We start from the raw sequence: 25768 nt of genomic DNA, 5'->3' as shown, positions 1-25768 counted from the left end.
GCCCCATTTTATGGATGAGGAAACTGAAACACAAAAGCGACCTGTGCACAAGGTCACAAAACAGAAAAGTGGCAGAGCTGGGATTAGAACCCAGGTCTCCTGAACCCCAGTCCCGTGCTCCTTCCACTAATAATAGTGGTGTTCGTTAAGCACTTTCTATGCACCAGGCACTGTACTAAGTGCTGGGGTAGATATAGATCTGTCAGGTCGGACACAGTCCCTGTCCCGCATGGGGCGCACGGCCTTAAGCCCCATTTACAGTTGAGGAAACTGAGGCACAGAGAACAAGTGACTTGCCCAAGGTCACACAGCAGAAAGAACAGGGGCCTGGGAATCACAGGACCTGGGTTCTAATCCTGACTCTGCCACTTACCTGAAGTGTGACCATGGGCAAGTCACTTAACTTCTCTGGTCCTCAGTTCCCTCATCTGCAAAATGGGAGTTCAGTACCTGTCCTTCTTCCTACTTAGATTGAGAGCCTCATGCACGACTGGTTTTCTCACATCCGCCCCAGCACTTCCTAAAATGCTTGGCACGTAGTCAGCACTTAGCAACTGTCACAATTACTCGTGTGGGCTAGTGGTATTAATAATTACGATATTTGTCAAAGTGCTTACTCTGTGCCAAGCACTGTTCTAAGCACCGGGGTAGATACAAGGTAATCAGTTCGGCCCATGCGGAGCTCACAGTCTTCATCCCCATTTTACAGAGGAGGTAACTGTGGCACAGAGAAGTGTAGTGACTGGCCTAAAGTCACACAGCTGACAAGTGGGATTAGAACCCATGACCTGTGACTCCCAAGTCCTGGCTCTCTCCACTAAGCCACGCTGCTTTCTGCCCCCCGCTCCGAGTGCAAGCTGGATTCCACGTTTGGTCACCGTCACTGTCCCGGGAGGAAAGGAGCCAGCCCGGAACCACGTTCCCCGCCGTGCTCTGTGCCCCATCATCAGAGAAGCAGCGTGGCCTAGCGGATAGAGCACGGGCCTCCGAGTCAGACGGTCCCGCGTTCTACACCCAGCTCCACCACTTACCCCCCGGGTGACCTTGGTCAAGCCACTCAACTTCTCCTTGCCTCAGTTATCGCATGTGTAAAATGGGAATTAAGACTGTGAGCCCCACGTGGGACAGGGACTGTGTCCAATCCGATTTGCTCGTATCTACCGCAGGGCTTAGAACAGTGCGCGGCGCGTAGTAAGTGCTTAACAGATGCCACCGTTATTTTATTACTCACCTTGAGCGCTCTGCCCTGGGCCTCGGAGGTGGGTTTGCTGCTGGAGGGGCGGGGAGGCAGCTGGGGAGGAGCCCCCGATTCCCTCCCCCCAGCCCTGCCGGAGGCCACGGGTACCCCCAGCTTGGCAGAGCCCACGAGGGGATGGAGGCGGGGGTGGCGCCGAGCCCCGGGGGCCCCCGGGGGACTCCGGAGGAGCCCAAGTGCTGGCTGGCAGGCGGTCAGACTGCGAGAGAGGCTACTCGGACTCCGGCTCTGGGCCTGCTGTGTGTCAGCGGCACCTCCCGTCCCCCGGCCCCCGCTCCCCAAGCTATTCCTGGACCCGGTGGGGGCGGCGGGAGCTGGGGGCTCGGCTCTAGAGGGTCCGGGCTCGGAGTTCCGGGGGTGAGGTCGGGCACCCCCTCCATAAGTCCCGCCCGGCCCCCGAGTGACCCCTGAGAAATAGCTCGTCAGGGAGAGGGGAGGCCGAGGGGCCCGGCCGTCCGGCCCTCCCATCGTCCCCAGTCGCCCCACGGCCGGTGATACCGGTCCACAGAGCGGGGGTCGGGGCGGCGGGGAGGGGGCGCGGGGGTCAGCGGGGTCCGGCTGCAGCCCGGCAGGGGGTTCTGGTGGGGTCGGGGCCGTAGCCGAAGTGGAGGCCCAGCCCACGAGTTCCTGTTTACAGGAGGGCGGCCGGACGTTCCCCGGCCGACCAGTCGCTTCCCTTGTTTGGCTCTGGCAGGGTCGGCGGCCAGCCTGGCTTGGCCCGGCCCTCCCCTGCCCTCGGCTCCTCTCGTCCCGGAAGCCCTGTCCAGGTCCCCGACCTCTCCGAGCCCGACCAGGGGGCACGGGGGAGCAGCAGGGGGTGCAGGGGGGCACGCTGAGACGTGGGGAGGGGAACAGGGAACAAGCAGAAAGAGCCAACCGGCCTGGGTGGGTCTGGGGCTTCGATCTGGCCCTGGAGGGAGGGGTGTGAGGGGGAGTGGGCAGAGCTGGGGGCCGGCTGCTTGCTCCCGCTCGGTTTACCCAGGGTGAGGACCCTGCCCTCACCTCCCTCAGCACAGTGCTCCGCACAGGGCAGATGCTCAGTAAGATCGTGATCGATCTGAGGACGGGGCGGGGAGGAGAAGGCCGAACTTGGAGTGGAGTCCGTAGCCCCCACGGACCCAAGGCCAAGCTCCGGGAGGGACCCCCCGCCCAGGGGAAGGAAAACATAGCCCCACCTGGGGGGGGTGGAGTGGTGGCAGGAGTCCCCCTGCCTCTGAACTGTCTGGCCACTTCTCCCCCGGAGAGATCTAGTCTCGCTGCCATCCTTCCTGCTGCAGGGCCAGCAGGCAGCGACGACTGTGGGGCGGCCGGGGCCTGACACCCCTGGAGGCTACCTCTCTCCTACAGAAACGTTCAGGACGTATTTCCCCCCTCTTCAAGAAACTCCAGTGGTTGCCCATCCACCTCCCCATCAAATAAAAACTCCACACCGTAGACTTGAAAGCGGCCCACCACCTTGCCCCCTCCTTCCTCACCTGGCCACTCTCCTTCTACAACCCAACCGGCACACTTGGCTCTTCCGATGCCAACCTTCTCGCTCTACCTCGTCTATCTCGCTGCCAACCCCTTGCCCGCGTCCTCCTTCCGGCCCGGAGGCCCCTCTCTCCTCAAATCCGACGGACAACGACTCTCCCCGGCTTCAAAGCCTTAGTGAAGACCCACCTCCTCCAAGAGGTCTTCCCTGACTGAGCCCCCCATTTTTCTCTTCTCCCCCACCCTGACTGGCTCCCTTTGTTCACCTCCCCTCCCAGCCAGTCCCACACCACTTAGGTCCATTTCGGTCTTTGATTTCTTTATATTAAATGTCTGCCTCCCCCTCTAGACTGACAACTCGTTGTCGGCGGGGAATATGTCGGTTATAGTGTTGCGGTGAATGAACTGAATGAACGACTGAATTTGCTGGGGTCCCCCGGGGGAATCCTGGTGCAAGGGGGCCTCCGGCCACCCTGAAACCGCCCCCCCAGAGTTCCCACTTCTCCTAGGGCACCGAGGATTATTAATCGTCTTTATTGAGCGTTTACCGTGTGCAAAGCACTGTACTAAGCGTTAGGGAGAGTATGCTACAACATCAGACATTCCCTGCCCACAGTGAGCTCACAGTCTCCCCCGTCTCTTCCCCCAAAGACCCTCCTCCAAGCAACCCCATTCGGTGACCCCCTCCTTCCCCTTCCCCAGCCACCCCCTGGGGACCCCTCCCTATCTAATAATGTCGGTATTTGTTAAACGCTTACTATGTGCCAAGCACTGTTCTAAGCGCTGGGGTAGATCACAAGGTAAGGCTCACAGTCTTCATCCCCGTTTTACAGATGAGTTAATGGAGAATTGAAGTGACTTGCTCAAGGTCACACAGCTGACGAGCGGCGGAGGCGGGATTAGAACCCATGACCGCTGACTCCCAAACCCGGGGCTCCTCGTCCCCTCCCTCCACGAGCCCGATCCGGAAACCCCCCGCCCTTTCCCCACCGGTTGGAAAGGTGGAGGAGCCGGAGGGGGAGGGGGCTTTGGGTGGGGCGGGGGGGCAGGGAGGGCGGGGCCGCCCCTGTGCCTTTAAGACCCAGGCCCCCGACGCCCTCCCGCCCCGTCCCGGCTCATCCCGGTGCATCCCAAAGGGAAAATGAAAGAGGGAGGAAGCGGGTCGGTCCCACGCGGCCCCCGGCCCGCCCGCGACCCCCACCCCTGAGCCCTCCGGACGGAGCCGCACGTTCAGGTGAGCTGCTGGGGGTCGGGGGGCTTCTCTCCGTGTTGGGAGTTGCGGGGGCTTCTCCCCAAAGCTGGGGGTCGGGGGGCTTATACCTAGAGCTGGGGGTCGGGAGGCTTATCCCCAGAGCTGGGGATCGGGGGGCTTCTCCCCTGGCAGAGGGCCGCGGGGCTTCTCTCCCGGTCAGGAGATGGGAGGGCTTCTCCCCGGGGCCGGGGGTCGGGGGACTTGTCCCAGTGCTGGGAGTCTGGGGGGCTTCTCCCCAGACTGGGGGCCACCCGGATTCCAGCAGGAAGCAGCGGCACCCACCTTGGGGATCCCTGTGTCGCCTCGGAGGCGGTTGAGGGTCTATGAAAGGGTGGCCGGGGGTCTCTGAGTGGAGGTCGGGGGTCTCTGAGTGGAGGTCGGGGGTCTCTGAGTGGAAGTCGGGGGTCCATAAGGAGCGGCTGGAGGTCTGGCCATGTGGGGAAGCTGGGGAGGGTCTGTCCGTGCTGGAAGACTCGGGGTTTGTTGGGGGGAGACTTGAGGGGAGGTCTGCCTGTCTGGCAGGAATCCCATCCACGGTGTCCTAGGAACTCTGTGCTGGCCCAGGGCCCGGTGCGTGTGAGCCTCCGGGTGTGAGGGCGAGGAGGGAATGAGCGGGAGATTGCGGGGCTCCATCTCCGGCTCCCCGGTTCATCGCAGAGCGGGGCACGCACGCGTGTGTCTCGGTGTGAGCCAGAGGATTTGACCGGTGCCTCTGTATGGGGACCCCGTCGAGGCATGTGCCCGGGTCCGTCTCTGTGTCCGGATCTGGGTTTGTGTCTGTGTTATGTGTCTACGTCGGTGTGATTGGGTCTGTGTGCCCAACTCTCTGTGATTGTGATTCATTGTCAGTCAGTTGTATTAATTGAGTGCTTACCGGGTGCCGAGCACTGTACTGAGCGCTTGGGAAAGTACATTTCAGCTACAAAGAGAGACAATTCCTGCCCACACCGGGCTCACAGTCTAGAAGCGGGGAGACAGACATCAAAACGAGTAAAAAGGCATCAAGAGCATCCACATAAATAAATAGAAGTAGAATATATATATATATATTCACACACATATCAGAACAAGTGAAACAGGCAATTAATGTAAAGAAATAGAATTACAGATGTGTACATACACAAGTGCTGTGGGGTGGGGAGGAGGGGTAGAGCAAAGGGAGCAAGTCGGGGCGAGGTGGGGATTGTGATCGCACCTGTGTTTGGGCCTGCGTGCCCATGTCCCTCTCCGTGTGTCTGCATAGTTTCCACGTCTGTATAGTTCTCTAAGGTTACATGCTCATATCTGTGTCCGTGTGGGGGTGCCCAAGTCTGCATACATGTGGGTGCCATTGGTGGTATTTATACTTAGTGTGTGTGTGTGCAGAACGTTGTACTAAGCACTTGGGAGAGTACAGTGAGAGTAGGCGCTTACAATTTAGTGGGGAAGGCAGACATCAAAATAAATGACGGATAGGGAAAGCAGCGGAGTATAATTCTATGTACATAAGCTCTCTAGGGCTGGGGTAGAATGAATAGCAAAATGCTTAGGGGTCACAGACCCAAGTGCATCGACCACCAGAAGGGAGGATAAATAGGGAGAAGGAAAAGAACAGGGAAGGTTTCTTGAAGAGGATGTGCGTTTAGTAGGACTTTGAATAATAATCGTGGTACTTATTAAGCGCTCACTATGGGCCCGGCACTGTACTAAGCAGTGGGGTGGTTACGAGCAAATGGGGTTGGACACAGTCCCACGTGAGGCTCGCAGTCTCAATCCTCATTTTCCAGATGATGTAACTGAGGCCCAGAGAAGTGAAGTGACTTGTCCGAGGTCACACAGCAGACAAATGGCAGAGCCGGGATTAGAACCCATGATCTTCTGACTCCCAGGCCCGGGCTCTAGCCGCTACACCATGCTACTTTGAAGGTGGAGAGGGGTGGTCTTCCGGGCAGGTAGGAGGACGTGATTAAGGGGTCGACGGCGAGAAAGAGGGGATTGAGATAGAGCGAGTTTGTGGGCGCTAGAGGGGTGAAGAGTGGGTTGCGTTGTAGTAGACTACCAAGGTCAGGCGGGTAAGTGGGGAGAGCCGATGGAGTTGCCTTAAAGTCGAAAGTCAGGAGTTTCTGTTTGACAAGGAAACGGATGGACGGCCATTAGAGATTTTTGAGGAGCGGCAAGACGGGCCCAGAACAGTTTCTTTTTTAAAAATGACCCGGCAGCAGAGCGAAGTACCGACCGAAGAGGGAAGAGACAGGATGAAGGGAGGTCAGAAAGGAGGCTGTAATCAAGGCAGGACATGATGAGTGATTAGACCAGCACGTAGCAATTTGGATGGAGAGGAAGGGGTGGATTCGAGAGATGTAATGAAGATGGAAGAGACAGGATTTGGTGACTTCTTATTGTATTTATTGAGGGCTAACTATGTGCTGAGCACTGTACTAGGCACTTGGGAAAGCTCACTTCAAGAGGGTTGGATTGCCAGGCGTTTACAGATTAGAACTCAGTCGCTTAGTACAGTGCTCTGCACACAGTAAGCGCTCAATAAATACGATTGAATGAATGAATGAAAGGAGGAAACAACTGCACTTGATGTGGGGCTCGAGCCCTTGACGCTGAGACTGTCTTGTGCTCTAACCAAGCAAGCCCAATAAGTTGAATGAAATTGATGAGTCAAGAATCAATAATCCTTAGAGAATCAGCATAGCGTAGCGGATAGAGCACGGGCCTGGGAGTCAAAAGGTCATGGGTTCTAATCTTGACTCCACCACTTGTCTCCACCGCTTGTGACCTCGGACAGATCACTTTACTTCTCTGTGCCCCAGTTTCCTCATGTGTTTAAATGGAGGATTGAGACTGGGAGCCCCACGTGGGACAGGGACTGTGTCCAACCCAATCTGTATCCACCCTGGGGCTTAGTACAGTGCCTGACACATAGTAAGCGCTTAGCAAATGCCTTATATTAATAATAAGGATAATGCTAAGATTACAGGCTTGTTGGGAGAATGGTGGTGTTGTCTACAATGACAGGTAAGTCTGAGGGAGGGTTTGGGTAGGAAGATGTTTAGTTTTGAAGTAGCATGGCCTAGTGGAAAGAGCACGGGCCTGGGAGGAAGAAGACTTGGGTTTTAATCCCGGCTCTGTCAGATATCTGCTGCATGACCCTGGGCAAATCATTTAACTTCTCCGTACCTCAGTTCCTCATCTGTAAAACACATATTAAGACCGTGAACCCCAGTGGGACAGGGACTTTGTCAACCTGACCATCCTCTATCTCTCACAGTGCATACTTATTACAGTGCCTGACACATAGTAAGCGCTTAACAAATACCATTAAAAAAAGTTAAGTTTGAGCTGTCGGCGGGACATCCAATCAACCAGTGGTACTTGTTGAGTGCCTACTCTGTGCAGAGCACTGTTCTAAGCGCTTGGGAGATTACAATACGAGATAGCAGACACGTTCTCTGCCCATCATGAACCTGGAGGCAGGAGGAACTGTCTCTGTGTGTGCACCGGGTTCCATGTACATCTGTGCGAGTCGTTATCCCCATGTCTGCATGTGTCTGTCTACAACTGTGTGTATGTGCCTGGTTCTGTGTATGTCTCTGTGAGCGCTTTGCTGTCTGTCTCCCCCGTTTAGACCGTGAGCCCCTTATTGGGCAGGGATTGTCTCCATCTGCTGCTGAATTGTACATTCCAAGCGCTTAGTACAGTGCCCTGCACATAGCAAGCGCTCAATAAATACGATTGAGTGAATGACTATGCCCGTGACTGTGTACATCTGCGTGTGAGAATGCCCGTGTCTTGTACATCTGTGTTTATGTGCCCATGCCTGTGTACGTCTGTGTGTATATGCCTGTGTGTGCGTACAACTGTGTGGGTATGCCTGTGCCAGCGTGAGTGCGAATGCTGTGCCTCTTTGCTCAGGCCAGTGGTGAGGAGGGTGAGGTTGGTCTCCCAGCCCCCCCTCAGGAAGGAGAGGGGCAGAGTGTGGCGGGGACGAGGGGGAGGGGAGAGTCCCCGGTGTGCGGGAGCCCCCTCCCTGCTCTCTCTCCCGACGCCCCCCCGCCCCCTCTGCCCGTCCCCCCTAGGAGCCATGGGCGAGTGGAACTTCCTGAGCTCCCTGCTGGACGTGATCCAGGACCAGTCGCCGCTGGTGGGCCGCTTCTGGCTGGTGGTGATGGTCATCTTCCGCATCCTGGTGCTGGCCACGGTGGGCGACGACCTCTTCGAGGACGAGCAGGACATGTTCGTGTGCAACACGGCCCAGCCCGGCTGCAAACAGGCCTGCTACGACCTGGCCTTCCCCATCTCCCACTACCGCTTCTGGGTCTTCCAGATCGTGCTGCTCTCGTTGCCCGCCGTCCTCTACGTCGTCTATTCGGTGCACCGGGCCACCAAAGGCCCGGGGGCCGGGCCCGGGCAGCCCGCGCCTCCCGGCCCGGCCCGCCCGGGCCGCTGCTACGTGCTGAGCGTCCTGGGGCGCCTTCTGGCCGAGGGGGCATTCCTGGCCGGGCAGGCGCTGCTCTACGGGTTCCGGGTGGCACCGCGGTTCCTCTGCAGGCGGGCCCCGTGCCCGCACCTGGTGGACTGCTACGTCAGCCGCCCCACCGAGAAGACGGTCTTCCTCATGTTCTACTTCTGCGTGGGGCTGCTGTCGGCCGCCCTCAGCCTGGCCGAGCTGGGCCACCTGGCCTGCAAGAGCCGGCCCTGGTGGGTGGGCACCCCCGGCCCTGCCCCTTCCTCGCCCTCGGCCGACGCCCTCAGGGACAACTGCTGCAACCGGGCGCAGGAGCAGAAGTCCCAGCCTCTCCTCACCCTGGGGCACCAGGCCGAGGAGAAGCCCCCGGCCCCGGGACCCGACTCCCCCCCGGCCTACAGCCGCTGCCAACCCACGGTATCCTCGGGGTCGCTGCCCGGAGCGCGGGGGGGGCTGCTCATCTAGAGCCGGATGAAGCAAAGGCGCCCCCCAACTCCCCACCAGGCCCCAGAGCCAGACTGCTCTGGAGGTGGGCGGCGGGGCTGCCGGGCAGGGCACCGGGCAGGGAACCGGCCACCCTCGCCCCCGGAATGACGATAATCAGGGTATTTGGAAAGCGCTGTGTGCCAGGCACCGCACTAAGCGCTGGGGTGGTTACGAGCGAATCGGGTTGGACGCAGTCCCTGCCCCACGAGGGGCTCGCAGTCTCGATCCCCGTTTTACAGGTGAGGGCACTGAGGCATAGAGGAAGCCCAAGGCCACCCGGCAGACAAGTGGCGGAGCCGGGATTAGAACCCATGACCTTCTGATCCTCAGGCCCGGGCTCCGTCCGCTAGGCCACGTTGCCCGAAGGGTGTAGGAGGCCTCTTCCGAGCCCAGGAGAAGGACCAAGTGGGGGACTGCCGGGAGGGTGGGAGGGACACTGGGGCTTGGCAACTCTGCAGGATTGCAGCGAGAAGCAGCGTGGCTCAGGGGAAAGAGCTCGAGTTTGGGAGTCAGAGGGTGTGGGTTCTAATCTCGGCTCCACCATCGTCTGTTGTGTGACCTTGAGCAAGCCACTAAACTTCTCTGTGCCTCAGTTACCTCATCTGTGAAATGGGGACTAAGACTGTGAACCCCACGTGGGACAGCCTGCTGACCTTCTATCTACCCCAGCGTTTAGAACGGTGCTTGGCCCATAGTAAGTATTTAACAAATACCATAATCATCATCATTATTATTCATTCATTCATTTAATTGTATTTATTGAGCGCTTACTGTGTACAGAGCACTGTACTAAGCGCTTGGCTTATTATTATTACTAGGGGTCCTCCCTGCCATAGTCTGGCAGGGAGGAGGCAGCAATGAGAGCAAGAAGGGGGGAATGGAGAGACTTTGAGGGTTTGGATATATATTTTTATCAAAGATCCTAACCCACGGAACAGGCCTGGAACTGATTAATTCATCCGGAGGGAGGGACTCTGTGCGTGTATGTGACTGTGATGGGTGTGTGACTGCTACCCTTTGGCCTATCTCTAGTCTGTCCCGCGTCCCCTAAGTACAGGACCTTGAGCTTGGTGCAGGGAAGACATGGTTTCTGCCTTTGAGGAGCTTCCAAGCTGGTGGGGAGACAGGACGGACGGACACACACGCACCGAATATGGAAAGGCAGAGGCGGGTACCATACTAACCCCATCAGAGCCCTAGGGGAACATACCAAGCACATTCACACGAGGACACACACTCTCTCTCTCTCTTGTCCCCTGGGAAGCCGTAGCCGGGATGCTGGGAGAACTGGTCCGATCCTAGGGGTGGCAGGTTTTCCCAGACCTTCCCAATCCACCTAGTCCAGGACTCTATCTCCAGCGGGAGCTCCGGAATACTTAGAGGTGGGCTGGCCGCCCTCCAGGATCCTCACTTTTATTTATAGTTTAGGGTTGGACTGTCCCACTGTCCCCTCTCCAACCGATGGATCGTATTTACTGAGCACTTACTGTATGCAGAGCGTCGTGCTGGGGAGAGTGCAATATAACAGAGTTGGTCGACACAATTACCTGCCCACAAGGAGCTTACAGTCCGTCTCTGCCTCTCCCCAGTGAGCCACTGAGGACCACCTAAGACCCCTATGGCTCCCCTCCCCATTCCCGCCACCTGTCAGCTGTGTGACTTTGGGCAAGTCACTTAACTTCTCAGTGCCTCAGTTACCTCATCTGTAAAATGGGGATTAAGACTGTGAGCCCTACGGGGGACAACCTGATTACCCTGTATCTACCCCTGTGCTTAGAACAGTGCTCGGCCCGTAGTAAGCGCTTGACAAATACCAATATTATTATTATTATTCCTGACTCCCTCCAGTGACCCAACACCTCTACCTCTCTCCCTGAGGATGAATCGATCAATCGGTGCTATTTATTGAGCACTTATTCCGTGTAGAGCCCTGAGGTAAGTGCTGGGAAGAGTTCAATAGCATTTAGTAGATAGGTCAAGAGTTTACAGTCTAGCTGGGGAGGCATTAAAATAAATTACAGGTAAGGAAAAAATTATTTTTATTATTATTATGGTATTTGTTAAGAACATACTATGTGGCAAGCAGTGTACTAAGTGGTGGGGTGAATAGCAGGTAATTGTCAGAAACAGTCCTTGTCCCACACAGCGCTCACATTTTTCTAAATAGGAAAGAAGACAGGAAGAACACGGGCCGGGGAGTCAGAGGACCTGCGTTCTAATCCCCGCTCCATCACTTACCTGCTGTGTGACCTTAGGAAAGTCACTTCACTTCTCTGTGCCTTGGTTCCCTCTTCTCATTGGGGATTCAATACCTGATCTCCCTCCTACTTAGATGGTGAGCCCCATGCGGGGCCTGTCTCTAGCCCGGCGTTTAGTACACAGTGTACACATGGCACAGAGTGAGGACTTAGCAAATGCCACAATTATTATCGACTTCCCATTTTACCTATTTTTACAGCCCCGTGGGACCCAGTGGAAACGCTAACCAAGGATTGGCCCAAATCCCTGGTTCCTTTGGGGGGGAGGGTCTCTGGCCACACAGCTCCCAGGGGAGAAAATTCCCTGGGTCCCCCTGCCCTACCTTCGCTGCTCTGCCCCCTCGGGTCCCTCTTACCTGCCCAGCCGGCCCCTACCCTCCCCGTGGGGTAGCGTGTTTCCAGTGGGTCGCCTGGCTCACTGGAAAGAGCCCGGACCTGGGAGTCAGAGATCATGCGTTCAAATCCCGGCTCAGCCGCTTGTCAGCCGTGTGACTTTGGGCAAGTCACTTCACTTCTCTGTGCCTCAGTTACCTCATCTGTAAAAAATGGGGATGGAGACTGTGAGCCCCATGTGGGACAACCTGATCACCTTGTATCCTCTCCGGCGCTTAGAACAGTGCTTTGCACATAGTAAGCGCTTAACAAATGTTATCGTTATTATTATCTGCCCCCCACGCAGCAGCGACCTGCTCCAGTGATGCCTCTCGCCCCGTGACAGCAATTCTTGGGCACAGGGCTGGAGGGACCAGGAGGCCTGGACGCAGGAAAGGTCGGAAAGGCAGATAATTGGGGCGGGGGGTGGGTTGGGGTTGCCCGGGCCGGAGGCAGGGGAATGGCCGGGTTGAAGCGGGGCCGGGTCCCAGCGCTGCGGGCGGCGGCGGGGCTGCGCCGCCACCTGGTGGCCACAGCGGGGAACTGACGGGCCACGGACTCGGCCGAGGAACCTCGCAACTCCTCCCAAGCCTCCTCCTGGAAGCCCTCCCGGACTGGCCCGGTCCCCCTCAGGCTCAGGCCCGCCACAGGGAGAGTCAAGGATGACAAGAGAATGCAGGCAGGGGGATGGACAGAATGACCTCCGGACGGTTACACAGCCAGGGCCCAGTCTCCCTTGGCAGGACACAGGCACGTCAGCAGAGAGGTACCCCCCGACCTCCGCCACCCCCTCGCTAAGCAGCCTCTGGGGGCTGCCCCCTTCAGATACGCACGTCTTGCCAAAATAAAATTAAATGATAAAATCCACCTCCTCCTGGATGCCTTCCAGCTTGCTCTCTCAGGAATCTGGGCCTTTCAGCCACCCCCTCCCCCCAATTTGGGGGGTGGGGGCCGATCCCAGGAGTCCAGGGTGTGGGTAGCAGAGGAGCAGGAGGGGGGGGACGGGCAGATAGAAGCCAGGCCAGGGGGTAGAATAAATAGAACTTTATTCCGTCTCCAGTAGATCGTAGGCCAAGTCCGACAGTAACAGCTGCACTGGGCGCGCTCCCCGCGGGGGAGGTGCAGAGTGGGGGGCGGGGGGGGGGGCCAGCCCCGTGGGAAGGGGGAGATGGGGGCCGCCCCGTGGAGAGGTGGGAGAGGGGAGGGGGGGCTCCCCCCAGGGGGAGAGAGGGTGACCCGGGCACCGGCCCGTGGGGCACGGGGGCGGCCGAGTGAGGAGGGGGGCGTCTGTGGCTGCGTGTCCCGTCTGTCTCCGTGCGGGGGTGGGAGGAGGGGAAGGGGTTGGCTCCAGCCTGTGGAGATGCTGGTGGCTGGAGGGGCCGGGCCCTGGCACGCTCAGGCAGGGCTGGGTTGGGGGGCAGGGGTCCGCTCCCTTCTGCCCATCCGAGAGGGTGAGAGCTGGGGAGGGGGAGACTCCCCCCCACCCACCTGCAGGAGGGAAGGAGGGAGGGAGGGAGGAAGGTAGTTCCCCCATGGGAGTGTGGAGAGGGAAAGGGGGAACTTGGAGGGAGGGGGTGTGGATCCTGTGGCCTCCTCCGCCCCCCGCCGCGCCACCCTTACCGCAGTCAGGATTCACAGTTTAGAGAAACAGCGGGGGAGGGACGGGATGGGGTGGGTGGGGGATGGATGGGGGGGCCGGGGGGCTACGGCAGGCTTGCACTTGCCTCCTCCCCCTTCCTAGCCACCCCCCGCACTCCCCAACACAGCACAGATTCCTTCAGTATAAATGAGCTTAAAATGAAACTTCTTATTTAAAAAAAATAAACCAAAAAAAAAATCAAAACCAAAAAAATAAATCAAATCAAACCAGCGACAAAAGAGGGGAGAGCGTGGGGTATGTACACAGCCGCCACCCCCCAGACCCCCCAAACAGCCTCAGTGACCCCCGGGGGCTTGGGGGAGGGGGCGGAGGGGCTGGGGTTGCCCCCGGGAGTTTGCTGGTGATGAAGTTGGAGCGGGGGGTGGCACAGAGGCATTTTATAGATGAGAGAGAGAAAGAGAGAGAGAGAGAGAGAGAGACCTCCCCCCACCTCTGATCCCCCAGTGTGGGCGCTGGCACTGGGCAGAGCAGACAGCAGAGTTTGGGATTCGAGGTTGGGGAGGGCTCCAGTGCTCCCCCCACCCCCAACCGTGGGCCATCCAGTTCGGCTCTGGGAGTCCAGTCCAGGGCTGGGGGCCGGGGGGGGAGGGATCCCCAGTTCCGTCTCCCCACCCCTCGCGCCCCCCCCCGGCCACGGTGGGGGCTCTGCTCGGGCCCGGCCCGGGGGGGGCAGGGAGGAGCCGCCGCGTCTGTGAGTTCGGGTCGTGTTTGGTTGGGCAAGAAGAGAGAAGGTCCGGTCGTGGGGTACGGAGTTGGGGGCCGTGTGTCACGGGGAGTGGGTGGCCGGGCTGCTGCTGTTGGAGCTGGGGGAGGGGCTGGGGCTGCAGCTGCCCCCCGGCCCGCCCCCCGGCCCGCCCCCGCCCCCGCCCAGAGTGTCCAGCCCCTCGGAGTTCTCCAGCATCTCCTGGATGAGCGGTGGCATGGCCCCGGGGATCTCCATCTTCAGCGTGATCACACGTTCCGCTCCTGTGGACGAAGGGCCGGGAGGGGGGCCACCGGTCACCCTGGGACCTCATTCCGGCCGGGGCGGGGGGCGGTTAGGGGTCCCCCTCCCCCTTGGGGTGGACACTGAGTGGAGTCAGGGGTCATGGATCCCAGAGGAGAGACGGAGGCTGCCGTTCAAGGCGCCGATGGCTCACCCTTGACCCTGACGCTGCAAAGGGTCGAGGGGAAGGGGTCTCGAGGTGAGGGGAGGGAGGGACCGCCCTTTTTTTTTTTTAAATGGTATTTGTTAAGCGCTTACTATGTGCCAGGCACCGAACAAAGCGCTGGGGTGGATACGAGTAAATCGGGTTGGAAACGGTCCCTGTCCCACAGAGGGCTCCCAGTCTTAATCCCCATTTAACAAATGAGGTAACTGAGGCCCAGAGAAGTGAAGCGACTCGCCCAAGGTCACACAGCAGACAAGTGGCGGAGCTGGGATTAGAGCCTATGAGCTTCTGACTCCCAGGCCCGGGCTCCCTCCACTAAGCCTCGCTGCATCTCCTCACCCTCGGTGCCGATGCCGTGTGAGGGCAGGGTCGGGGTTCCTGGGGTGGCGGGGGGGACTCTCTTGGCAATGATGCTGTGTGAGGTTGGAGGTTGGGGTTCCCGCGGGAAGGGGAAGGGGAGGGGGCTCACCCTTAGCGCTGATGCTTCGCAGATCCGTGATCTTCATCAGCATCTTGGGGAACATGTGCGGCCGGTTGGGTCTCCGCTTGCGGACGTAAACCTTCAGCGCCTCCAGCAGCGGCTCCTGCAGCTTGTCCACCTTGTCCGGCTGCTCCAGGTCCTGCCGGTCTGGGGGAAGGGGCAGGGGGCGGGGCAGCGGTCAACGGAGGCTGGGCCACGGCCGCATGGAGCCGCCCGGAGGAACACCCGCCCCGGGTCTCCCCAGAAAGAGGGGGGCCGGGGAGGGGTTGGACCCCCCCGGAGGGACCCCCCCCCCCGGGGCTCTTGGGGCGGGGGGGGGTCCCCAAACCCACTGTCCTGGGGGGCAGACGCCCCACCCGCCGCGCCCACCTCCGCAGATGAGGCAGATGGCACTGAGGAGCCCGGTCTCCGCGTCGTCCATCTCCAGGGGCAGCAGCTGGTTGGCGAAGGCGAAGACGAGGTCGGTCAGGGGGCCGAAGCCGGCGTTATGCATCTGTGTCCGGTTCAGCGTCAGCCCGTCCGAGAAGGTCATGGTGTCCTGCTCTGGCGTGTACCGCGTGCAGATACGCAGGATCTGGGGGACGGCCCGGGGGGAGCCATTGGGTGGGCGAGGCAGAGGGAGGTCTCGCCCTGGCGACCCGGTCCCGCCCGCCCTTCCATCCCCGCCGCCTGGCACGGGAACCTCCGGGCTGGGCCAACCCAGGCCTGCCCGAAGGGGACCAGGAGGAGGCTTGGAAGGGAGGGGCAGCTGGGAGTTGTAATCCCAGGCCCCAGTCTCTGCAGGTGTGAAACCATAATAATAATTATAATGGTGGTAATTGATAAGTGCTTACCAAGTGCCAAGCACTGTTCTGAGCACTGAGGAATATATAAGGTAATCGGTTTGTTCCACATGGGGCTCACAGTGTTAATCCTCATTTTACGGATGAGGTAACTGAGGCCCAGAGAAGGGAGGTGACTTGCTCAATGTCATATAGCAGGTAGGTGGCGGAGCCGGAATTAGAACACAGGTCCTTCCGATTGCCAGACCCAGGGTGTATACATTCACATGCATGTGTGCGCACATGTGCGCACACACACACAGAGCAGTGCCCCCCCCGGGAGGCAATTCCTGTGTCTGCTTCAGGTCCTCTCATGAGCCTCTGCAGCCCTGCTGGTGGGGCGGGGATCCCTTAGCCAACACTGTCCCCCACCCGCCCCCCGGGGCACTCCCCCAAATCCCTCCCCCGGGGCCGGAGGCTTCGGCCGCCCCTCACCAGGATGTCCAGGCAGGCGGCCTTGAGCAAGGTGATCTGGTCGGCGATGGTGAGCGTGGTGAAGCCAGGCAGCTGCTTGGCGAACTCCACCGTCTTGATGATGCACTTGGTGGAGAGTTCACTGAACTTGTCCCACAGGTCCACGTCCAGGGACACCCGCTGCTCCGAGCTGTTGTTCTGCAGGGGCGGGACGGGGGGCGGCGGCCCGGTGAGACCCGGGGCGGCGGCGGGGCCGGGCCGGTGACGGGGCCGGGCCAGGCCGAGCAAGGGGCTAGGGCTGAGGGAGGCTGGGGCTGGGCTGGGGGAACCTCCCCACCCGACTCCCGTGCCCCTCCCCGCTCCCCCCCTCGCCGTGGGGCCACCCGGCCTCTGCCCGCACCGTAGTGTATTTGCCCAGTTGGCAGAGGGCAGGGAAGGTCTCCTGGTGAGCCTTGCGCACTTTGCCGATCAGCTCCTCCACCTCGGGCGTCAGGCTGCAGCTCTCCGAGCACTCGGCCTTGGACGGTTCCTTCTTCTTCTTGTTCCGGTCGTTCCGCACGGCTGGGGGGGTAGGTGGGGAAAAGGGGGTTCGGGCGGTCACATGATTCCCTCCGGGAGGGCACGGAGGCTCCCAGGCCCACCCCAGCACACTCAGGAGTGATCCCCATGGAAGGGGACTCCTGGGTGGCCTATGGTTATATTGGACTCTCCCAAGCGCTTAGGACGGTGCTCTGCACACAGTAAGATCTCAATAAATACGATCGAATGAATTAATGGGGATGGGCATACACAAGTAGACACTATAGAGCCCCCCTATCCCCAACACACACACACACACACACGGAACATGGGTCCACAAAACTCTAGTGTGCACACCCACGTCCCCACATGCAAGTCTGCATTGATTTGATGGAGAGTCTGTGTGTGCTTGTGCCTCCCTGCTTTAGCTTCTCTGACGGACTCTCCTCCTCCTCCGCCCTGGCTGGTTTTACCCAGGGTCCTGGGGGCTCAGGGTGGGGAGTGGGGTTGGAGGGGGGGTGGGGGGGTTGGGGGGGGGAATGACAGGTCCATCCTCAGTCCGGCAACCGTCGGGCGGACGCCCCACGCCCATGGCCGCACAATCGCCCCCGGGCAGGGTGGGGGCGGGGCTGGGAGGGGGCTGGCATAATTTGGAGATCACTCATGTCTGCTCTGCAAATCCAATAAAGTGCCGGGGACAAGGGAGAGTGGAGAGGCAGAGCCGGGTAATTCGGGAAGAGAAAATTGCAGCTGTGACAAGACGTTTATCATTCTGAAGCTTTAATTCTATTGAAACGGAGAGCGGCGAGAGCGGGGGCCCGGAGTGGCCGGGGTGGGGGGAGGAGTGGGGCGGGTGGGGGAGGCGGATGAGGAGAGACCCTGTTTTCGCCTCTCCCTCCCCAGAGTCTCTACTCGTTTGCGAGCTCACCTGGGAAGGTGCTTAGTACAGTGCTCTGCACGCAGTGAGCGCTCAATAAATACGATCGAATGCCTCTCCATCTCTCCCTCCCCCACCCACTCACCCATGGGTCTCTCTCCCCTCCCCCAGACTCATATGGGTCTCCTTGCCCTCCTGGACCTACGTGGGGGTCTCCCTCCCGCCCTGACCGGCACAGGGGTCACCCCCTCCCTCGGCCCGGTGTTGGGGTCCCTCCCTCCCCTCCAGGCTCGCTGCGGGCAGGGAATGTAAATGTGACTGTTTACTTCTGTCCTGTCCTCTCCCAAGCGTTCAGTACAGTGCTCCGCACACAGTAAGCCCTCGATAAATACGACCGAATGAATGAATGCACCTCCATGCAATGTACCGCTACGGCTCCCCTCCCTCCCCCAACCCCCCGCGCGGTGGGTCTGCCTGTCCCAGCTCCATGACAACGGCCACGCAGACGGAGGCTCCTGTCAGCGTCATTTATCTCTGACATCATCAATCACCCGTCGCCACAGCAACCCCCGCCATTCTGTACGAGAGGGTCTCCCCCCACCCCACTCAGCCCAAATTGGAAATCCCTGTCGCCTGGTGCCCGGGGCCCCGGGGTTGGGACCGCCTTTCTGGGTACCATCGCCCTCCCCCAGGGACGAGGCTCCTGGGCCGGGGAGACTGGGGTCTGGAGTTGGGGGGATGGGTCCCAGGCGGGGAGGTGGGGGGGGGGGGGGAGGGTGATCCTCCACCAGAAAGAAGGCCGTAGGCTCGTTCCCACCCACTGGCAACAGTGGGCTGGTGTTGGGTGGTTCCGTGTGTACCAGAAAGATGGTCACCTGGCTAGCAGCAGCGGGGAACCAGGTGTCCCCAGGCCCCACGCTGGGCTTTGCTCCCAAGGCCCCAAGAATGGAGAAGAAATGTGCGGTTCAAGGAGGGACACACACCCACGTGCCCATAGGTACCCACGTGTATGGAAACACATACGCCTCCTTGCACACACTAAGCACTCAATATATCCCATTGTTTGATGGAGAATTGCCCACATGCAGAAACACCCGGGAACCCCCATACACTGGAAGCCTACACGTGCACATTATGACGTGCACCAGCGACCCTTAGGTGCCCAGGCAGATGCGCACACGCACACGTATAGAGGCCACACGTACAGACCCGCACGGGCCGACAGATCCAAACCCACGTGTACACACATCAGAGGTCCCCACCTCCCCACGGGTCAGCCCCCACACAACTGGCACGCGCGATCCTGCCCACCCACGGGCGCGGTCCCCGGCTGCTTTCCCCCCGCCGACCCTCCCCGGGCACTCACACTCCTTGGACATGCCAACTTCGAAGCACTTCTGCAGACGGCAGTACTGGCAGCGGTTCCGGGTCACCTTGTTGATGACGCAGCCTTTGTCCCGGTGGCAGGTGTACACCATGTTCTTCTGGATGCTGCGGCGGAAGAACCCCTGGGAAGGACCAGATGGGGGAAGCAGGCTTAGCCCGTGGCTCCCCCAAACCTCTGGCCGGTGGGGACTGGGGGGGGGGGAGGAGGGTGTCCTGCCCGAGGCCGTTGGGTGTGGGGTCGGGGCAGTGGGGAGGGGGATCCAGTCAGCCTGAGGCAGGAGGGCCTGGAGGCTCCGGGCAGAACCAGCTGCCCTGGGGACCCCCCTCCAGCCACAAGGACTGGGGTGTGTGAGGGACCTGAACCCAGGGTCAGCCCAAGGTGGGGAACACAGAGACCTTCCCCCAGGGCCAGACACCCCCAAGAGACACACCCACCCAGACACAAAGGCTGACACACCCTGACACACAGACATGCCCTCAAGCAAGTGCACGCACAAAAACATACCCCCCCCAACCCCTGTGGGGAGGGGCTCATCTGCTCCCCCAACCCACCAGTGGGCTCTGGCTGGATTCACCTGGGGCTGTTGGGGAGGGAGGCTCCTGAGGTCCTGCCAGAGGGCGGGGGGGGGGGGTACAGGATTTGAGGTTCGGGAAGCCTGGACTGCAGGAGCAGGGTTCTGGGGAAGTCTCCGCCCAGTCCGCTCTAACCTCTCCTCTCCCCTGTCCCCTCTGGGCTGGGAGACTGGGGACCTGGGGGAGGGCCTGGGGGGGACCAGCAGCCCCACCCCCACCCCCTCACCTTGCAACCTTCGCAGGCGCTGACGCCGTAGTGGTAGCCCGAGGACTTGTCCTGACACACGAAGCATGGCTTGTAGATGCGGGGGAGGGGCGGCGGCGAAGGGGGGCTGGGCACGATTTCTTCAGAACTCGTGCTCTGGGTCTCGATGGCTGTTGGGGGGGGCGGGAGGAGAGAGGGACGTTAGAGATGGGAGGCCTCCCCCAGGCACCCCTCCCCACGAGATCCTCCACTGGCCGTCAGTCGGGGTCAGTCCATCAGTTGTACTTACCAAGTGCTTGCTGTGTGCAGAGCACCGTACTAAGTGCTTGGAAGAGTACAATACAGAGTTGGTAGAAATGTTCCCTGCCCACTACGAGCTTACAGTCTACAAGGGTCCCCGAGGTAGCTAACTCGGGGTGCCCCCCCACTTACCCCCGAGTCAAGTAGGACAGGCCGGCCCACTCCCTCTGGCCGCCACCTGCTCCTCCCCGAGACCGGCACGGGGCTTGACCTCACCTCCTACCTGCCCTCCCCTAAGTGCCCAACCCACGTCCTGTAGGCCACCTTCTGAACCCCACCCACCCCAGGCAGCCAGGGGCCTTCCTGCAAGTCTACCCTCCATCCCTCCCAATGCCCCTTCCTCTCCTGCCAGCTTGGGCTAAGGGGTGTGGGAGGAGAGACACGGCAGCTCGCCCTGCTTCCCCCGGAGCCGGTCTCCAACCAGCGGGTCTTTCGGCTCCCCTGGCACGTGGGGCACCGCGTAGGGGCGAGGGAGGAAGGGCCGGGTGAAGGGCAGCGAGGGTTTGGCCGCCTGGCTGGGAGAGACCAGGGTAAGCACCGCCCCTCGACCCGGCTGGCAGGGGCCGACGGTGCCACCCCAACTCTGGGGATGGGTCAGCGCCCGCGGGCACCGGCCTGGCTTTGCCCGGTCTCGCTGGCCTGGCTTTGCCCGGTCTCGCTGGCCGGGCGCGGCATCCTGACCTCTGACCCCGGTTATTTAAGGAGTCCCAGCGGGGCACCTCATCCCTGTAGCCTCGGTTTCCCCCAGGTGGTGGGTCCCCTCTCTTCTGGGGGGGGGCACCCCCGGTGTTCCCCTTTCCCCGAGCTGGAGCCTTGGCAAGCCCCGGAAAAGGGCCTCGGAGGCCGGAGACAGCTGCTGGGGAGGGAGGGAAGGACGGAGGGAAGGAGGGAGGGAAGGAGGGAAGGAGGGAGGGAAGGAGGGAGGGAGGGAGGGGGCGCCCAGGCGGGGAGACTCGCAGGACAAAGGAGTCTTTGTTGTGTTAACTTTTTCCGAGACGCAAAAGCAGCAACAATAGACAATCCGGATTGGGTGGGGGGTGGGGGGGGCGCAGGGGGAAGGAATGATTTTTTGGGGGTGGGGGGCGTCAAGGACACAGGACGGTTGGACACCCCACCCCCCTAGCCCCGGGGAGCAGAGGGGCAGATCCGGGGCCCATCCCTTCCCTCCCCGGCCGGACCCCGGAGCCCCTTTCTCCGGGAGCCGGAGGGAGGCAGAGACACAGAGCCTGCGGCCGAGAGACACAGAGAGACGGGAAGCGAGAGAGACGGTAGAGACAGGCAGAGGCCAGACAGACAGAACTATGCGGCGGAGACAAAGTCCAGAGGGTGTTGGTGGAGGAAAGAATGTGCTGGGGGGAGGGGGTGAAAGGGGAGACGCAGAGACTCCCAGAGACCGGCAGAGACCGTGAGACAGAGAGAACCAGGAGGCTCGCCCTGACTTGGTTTTTGGCTCTCTGACCCCACCTCCCCTTATTCTCACACACACATTCACACCCCCCCAGAGGTGGCAGTGATGGGGGCGGGGGGGGCACTCTGGGTCCCCCTGAACCCCCATCCCTTCAGCTGCCCTGTCCGGGATGGGCTTGCATCCACCCCTGGGCCTAACGAATACTATTATTAAGAGTCCTGGAAGGGAAACTGAGGCTGCGTTCTGGGGGAGAGGAGACGTCGAGGCAAGTACCCCAAGTACCCTCGGGGCCCAAAGATAGGGTCGCCGACCCTCCGGAGGAGGGGGGGGGTCCGGGCGATACCCTCTCCTGAGTCCCAGCCCCCCCTGGCCCGTTTCCCGGTGGAGTGGCGGCAGGAAATCCGACGGGCCTCGGGCCAGGGCCGCCTCCCGCACAATATCCGGGCTCCGCCGGTGCCCGGCCTCGGGCCTGGGGGGGCCGAGGACCCCCGACCCGGCTCCTGGCGAGGCCCAAGCGTCCCCCTCTCCCGGCCTAGGCCCCAGTGGGCGGCCCAGGGGGGCGCGGGGAGGGGTGGGGGGTGGGTCCCCTCCCTCGATAAAGATCTCGCCCCCCTCCCACGTGCTTGACATTCTTGGGCGTCTAGCAGCAGCGGCCCTGGGGGAGCGGGGGAGGGGTCACATCCGGCCCTCTCGCCTGCCCACCCCACTCTTCCGGGCACTGACCCCAGACCCAGACTCCCTCCCCCTCACTCCTCCGAGCGGTGATTTAACCCTGCGGGGCCCGGATTCCCTCCCTACCCCGCCGCCCCACCTACAAATCACCCCCTTCCAGCCCCGCCCCCAAACGCCTCCATCCCAGCGTGGAAGACTCCTCCCGGAAAGGGCAAAGGTCAGAGAATCAGCACAGTTGGGGGGGAGGGGGGGGTCGCGCCGGGAGGACTCTCCAATCACTGCCTTGGTGAGGGGGAAGATAAGAGGTCCCCGAGGAGCAGAAAAAAAAAAAAAAGGCAAGAGCGGTTGGCCTAATAACCTCACATTCTGCATACGGAGACACACATACACAGTCGGGCTGCCTGGCCCACCACAAACTTCCTGCTGGTACACGAACACACGCATGGCACCCATATGCCCCCCGCTTTACGCGCACACAATGGCAAAAGGGCACAGCCTCGAGGGCGCATACACAAACACACACACACAACCCCCTGCCCAGCTGCTCCTGCCCGGTCCTTCCGCGGTCACACGTTTCCACGGCTCGCCCCCCCCCCAATGCCCACCCAAGCCCCCCGACCCCCACAAGCACGACGCACCGCGGCCAGGCCCTCTGCCCCCGACACAAGCCTCGCCAGAGGGAGTGACCGGCAGTTGAGGCGACCCAGGAGACTGGGGGGTGGGGGTCAGTCGGCCCGGGGTGGCCCGTGGCCCTCATCCTCCTCCAGGCCTGGGGCGCGCAAGGTGATGAAGCCCTCTCGAGGGGACACATGTGTATACATGCTTTTTAAAAACATAAAAATCAAGTTTCTCTTTTTCCTGTCCCCCTCCCCCAGGGCACAGGCGGGCACACACAAACACACACACGTACGTTAATGAAGTGTGAGCTATAAACGGGGAGTTAAGGCTGTCGGAGAAGGGGTGGGCGGCCCCCCCCCGCCAAGCTTTAGGGGGGGGAGGGGGCGGGGTCCAAGGACTGGCTGGGAGAAGGGGGAGGGGGGGTTATAATTGGATTGGGGCTTTGCAAGCTGATCTGGAGGGGGCAGGGCGTCTCTTCGTTTCCCTTCCAGCCTCCAGGAGAGCCAGGGGTGGGTGGAGAAGCGGTTGGAAAAAGGAGTTCAAGGGTGGTGGGGAGGGGAAGTGCCTTAGATGACCGGGCACTAAGCGGGTGCAGCTCCTCGCATCCCTGGGCCGCAACCCCAGGGAGACGGAGCCAGGGGAAAAACGGGGGTCTTGTCTCCCCACCCTAAGGGTGGAGGCCCACCACGAGGCCCTGCCCCCGGGAAAGCGGCCGGAGAGAGTGGAGGTGGTGGGCACTGCCCCCTTCCCGGGTGGGCACCAGCAGCCTCTCCCTCGGGGCCCAGACAATGGTGGGCGAGGGGGCGGGTGGTGGGGCGCAAGGTACCTACAGTGGCCGGAGTTAGTCCACAGCTGGGTCCGGAGCGGGGTGGCGAAAGGGCCGGGGCCGGGCAGAGCCTTCTCCGGCAGGAGGCAGGACCGGCTCTGGTTGTAAAAATCCACCATGAGGAAAGGGCTGGGGCTGGGGCCGGGGCCGGGGCCCAGGCCCCCCACGTCCACACTCTCGTACATCTTCCTCGCACGACGGGGGCGGGGGGGCCCCGACGGTCCAGCTCCTCACTTGGCCGGCTGCCCCATCCGGAGGGGCGGCGGGGGGCGGCCCCCAGCCCGACTGGCAAGACCCCCCCCAATCCGGAGGGGGCCGGCGGGCAGGATTTGGGGGGCAGGCCCCCCCTACTCCCCTTCCCGCCCGAGTCAACGTCCAGATCCGACGGCGGCGGCCACTCCGGGGAGAAAAGGACGGCGGGAGAGGAGGGTCGCCAGGGTGGGGTGGACCCTGGGGGGGCGGCGACGACAGGCGAAGACCCCCCCCGCCCCCAAATCAGTCCGGCACTCAGGTCGAGGGGGGCCACGGGTCCCGTCTCACGACGTCCATGGTGGGAAGAGGGCAGGGGCCGGCTGCGGCCCGAATCCGGGGGAGGGGGTCGGGGGTCCCCTTGGGGAAGCGTGGGAGGGGGGGAATCCCTCACCCACCGCCCTTGCTGTCTCCGGCCACTGTCCGCGACGCTTCTCCAGGGCTCCCTCTCCCCAGTGCGCGCCACGGCCGCCCCCAGACCCGCCCCCGGGCCCGCCCCCTCCCCCTTAACTCCTTCCCCCCCGGGGGCCGGGCCTACCCGACAAGGCCCAGAGGAAGGGGAAGGGAAGACGACGATTTCGGGGGATGCCCATCCCAGCGGGTCTCAGGCCTCTCCCACCCCCCCCAATCTCCCCGGGGCCCGGCCGGGGTCCCGGGTTGGGGGGCGCAGCCCCCAGCCTCATTTCCCTAATGGGATGCGGCTGAACTGTCGCTGAACCCACCCCGGCGGCGCCTCACCTCCCTGTGACCCGCTCTGCTCCCAAATGGGAGTCCGAGGGAAAGAGACCCTACCTCGGACCCACTCTGCGAAACACGCTCTGTGAGACAGAACCTTGCCCCCGCATCCAAGCGCCCAGGACAGTGCTCTGCACATAGTAAGCGCTCAATACATCCTATTGAATGAATCTGGGTGAAGGGGTGCACGTGTACCCTTGTGGCACTCGCAGGGGAGAGGAAGGTGGGCACGTGCACCCATACAGCCGTTTGAGAAGCAGGGTGCGCACAAGCGTCCGTGTGAGTCCACGTGTGAATTGCTGGGAGTGGGCGAGTGTCAGCGTGCAGCTGCCCTGCGATTCGCTTGCGAAGTGGTGTGGGGGCACGGGTATCCGTGTGCAGGTGACCCGGCAACTGAAGCGATGTGAGTGCACGAGTGCCAGTGTGCAGCTGCCCCTGCAACTGTCTGTGAAGCGGTGTGAGTGCACAAATGTCCACGTACCCCTGCTCACGCATCTGGGTAAAGCGGTGTGAATGCACGCATGACAGTGCGCAGCGGCCTCTGCAATTGTGTGTGAAACAGTGTGAGTGCACAAGTGTCTCTGTGCCACCGACGCTCCTTTGGGTGAAGCAGTGTGAGCGTGTATGTATGGGCCGGTGCCCCGGCAACCGTTTGTGAAGCAGTGTTAGCGTACGAGTGTCCGTGTGCCACCGCTCCGGCAACCGTTTGTGAAGTGGTGTGAGTGCACCAGTGTCTGTGTGCTGCTGCCCCGCAACTGTCTGTGAAGCGGTGTGAGTGCACAACTGTCCCTGTGCCGCTGTCCCTGCGTCTGGGTGAAGCGGTGTGAGTGCACTTGTGTCCATGTGTGGCCTTCAGACTGTAAACACACCTCACATCCAGCCTCAGTTGTGCAGACGCATTTCCGGCCCCACACCCGGGATCACACACGTCTCTAAGGAGGGACGGGGGGGGGCCGGGCCCTCTCTGGGCACAGGCGGGCTCATCCCCTTGCCAGTGCTGTGGCCGAGTGCCCCAACTAGGCCCTCACCCCCTGCCGACCTCCCTAGGTCCTTGTGCTATAGCAGGGGCTGAGTTCTTCTGCTCTGGGCAATTCAGCCCCCTCCCCCCAACCCCATTAGCAGGGCGGGGGGGGGGGGGGGGGGGGGGGCGGCTCTTTGCTGACTCGGCACTTTGAATGTCACCATTCTAGCCCCACCCCTCAATTTTATTGTTCTCTGGGGGTGGGGCATGCCCCCCACCCGGGTCTTCCCATCCTAAGTCCTCTCTGTGGTCTACATCCGCCAGACCCCAAAATGGGCTGCTGTCAAGGTAGTATTTATT

At 61.3% G+C, this 25768-nt stretch overlaps 2 protein-coding genes across 4 annotated transcripts in view; one reads left to right on the top strand and one right to left on the bottom strand.

Moving 5' to 3' along the window:
• The first annotated feature begins 3849 nt into the window (after positions 1 to 3849).
• On the top strand, positions 3850 to 9111 carry GJD3 (gap junction protein delta 3). Its single transcript, XM_029075902.1, has 2 exons — positions 3850 to 3962; positions 8048 to 9111. The coding sequence occupies exon 2, from the start codon at positions 8053 to 8055 to the stop codon at positions 8899 to 8901; it is 849 nt and encodes a 282-aa protein (XP_028931735.1). The 5' UTR covers positions 3850 to 3962; positions 8048 to 8052; the 3' UTR covers positions 8902 to 9111.
• Positions 9112 to 13339: 4228 nt separating this feature from the next.
• The window catches only part of RARA (retinoic acid receptor alpha), a 38540-nt gene continuing 26111 nt past the window's right edge, over positions 13340 to 25768 (bottom strand). For 2 of the 3 annotated variants that reach the window (XM_029075565.1, XM_029075564.2), the window contains exons 3-9: positions 19661 to 19809; positions 18842 to 18983; positions 16480 to 16640; positions 16101 to 16277; positions 15214 to 15418; positions 14833 to 14991; positions 13340 to 14178 (exon numbers count right to left, since the gene is read on the bottom strand). In XM_029075565.1, the coding sequence (XP_028931398.1) occupies positions 13979 to 14178; positions 14833 to 14991; positions 15214 to 15418; positions 16101 to 16277; positions 16480 to 16640; positions 18842 to 18983; positions 19661 to 19809 (1193 nt within the window). In that variant the 3' untranslated portion in view covers positions 13340 to 13978. Of the gene's footprint in view, positions 14179 to 14832; positions 14992 to 15213; positions 15419 to 16100; positions 16278 to 16479; positions 16641 to 18841; positions 18984 to 19660; positions 19810 to 23467; positions 24115 to 25768 lie in introns of those variants that run through there. The other variant, XM_029075563.2, reaches the window with a different exon arrangement.

This window comes from Ornithorhynchus anatinus, chromosome 11 (genome assembly GCF_004115215.2).
Source record: "Ornithorhynchus anatinus isolate Pmale09 chromosome 11, mOrnAna1.pri.v4, whole genome shotgun sequence".
In the NCBI taxonomy this organism is placed as follows: Eukaryota; Metazoa; Chordata; class Mammalia; order Monotremata; family Ornithorhynchidae; genus Ornithorhynchus; species Ornithorhynchus anatinus.
This window is presented reverse-complemented; position numbering and strand designations above follow the sequence as displayed.

Coding starts and splice junctions, on each gene's coding strand:
- GJD3 (XM_029075902.1), top strand. CDS start 8,053: ATGGGCGAGTGGAACTTCCTGAGCTCCCTGCTGGACGTGATCCAGGAC.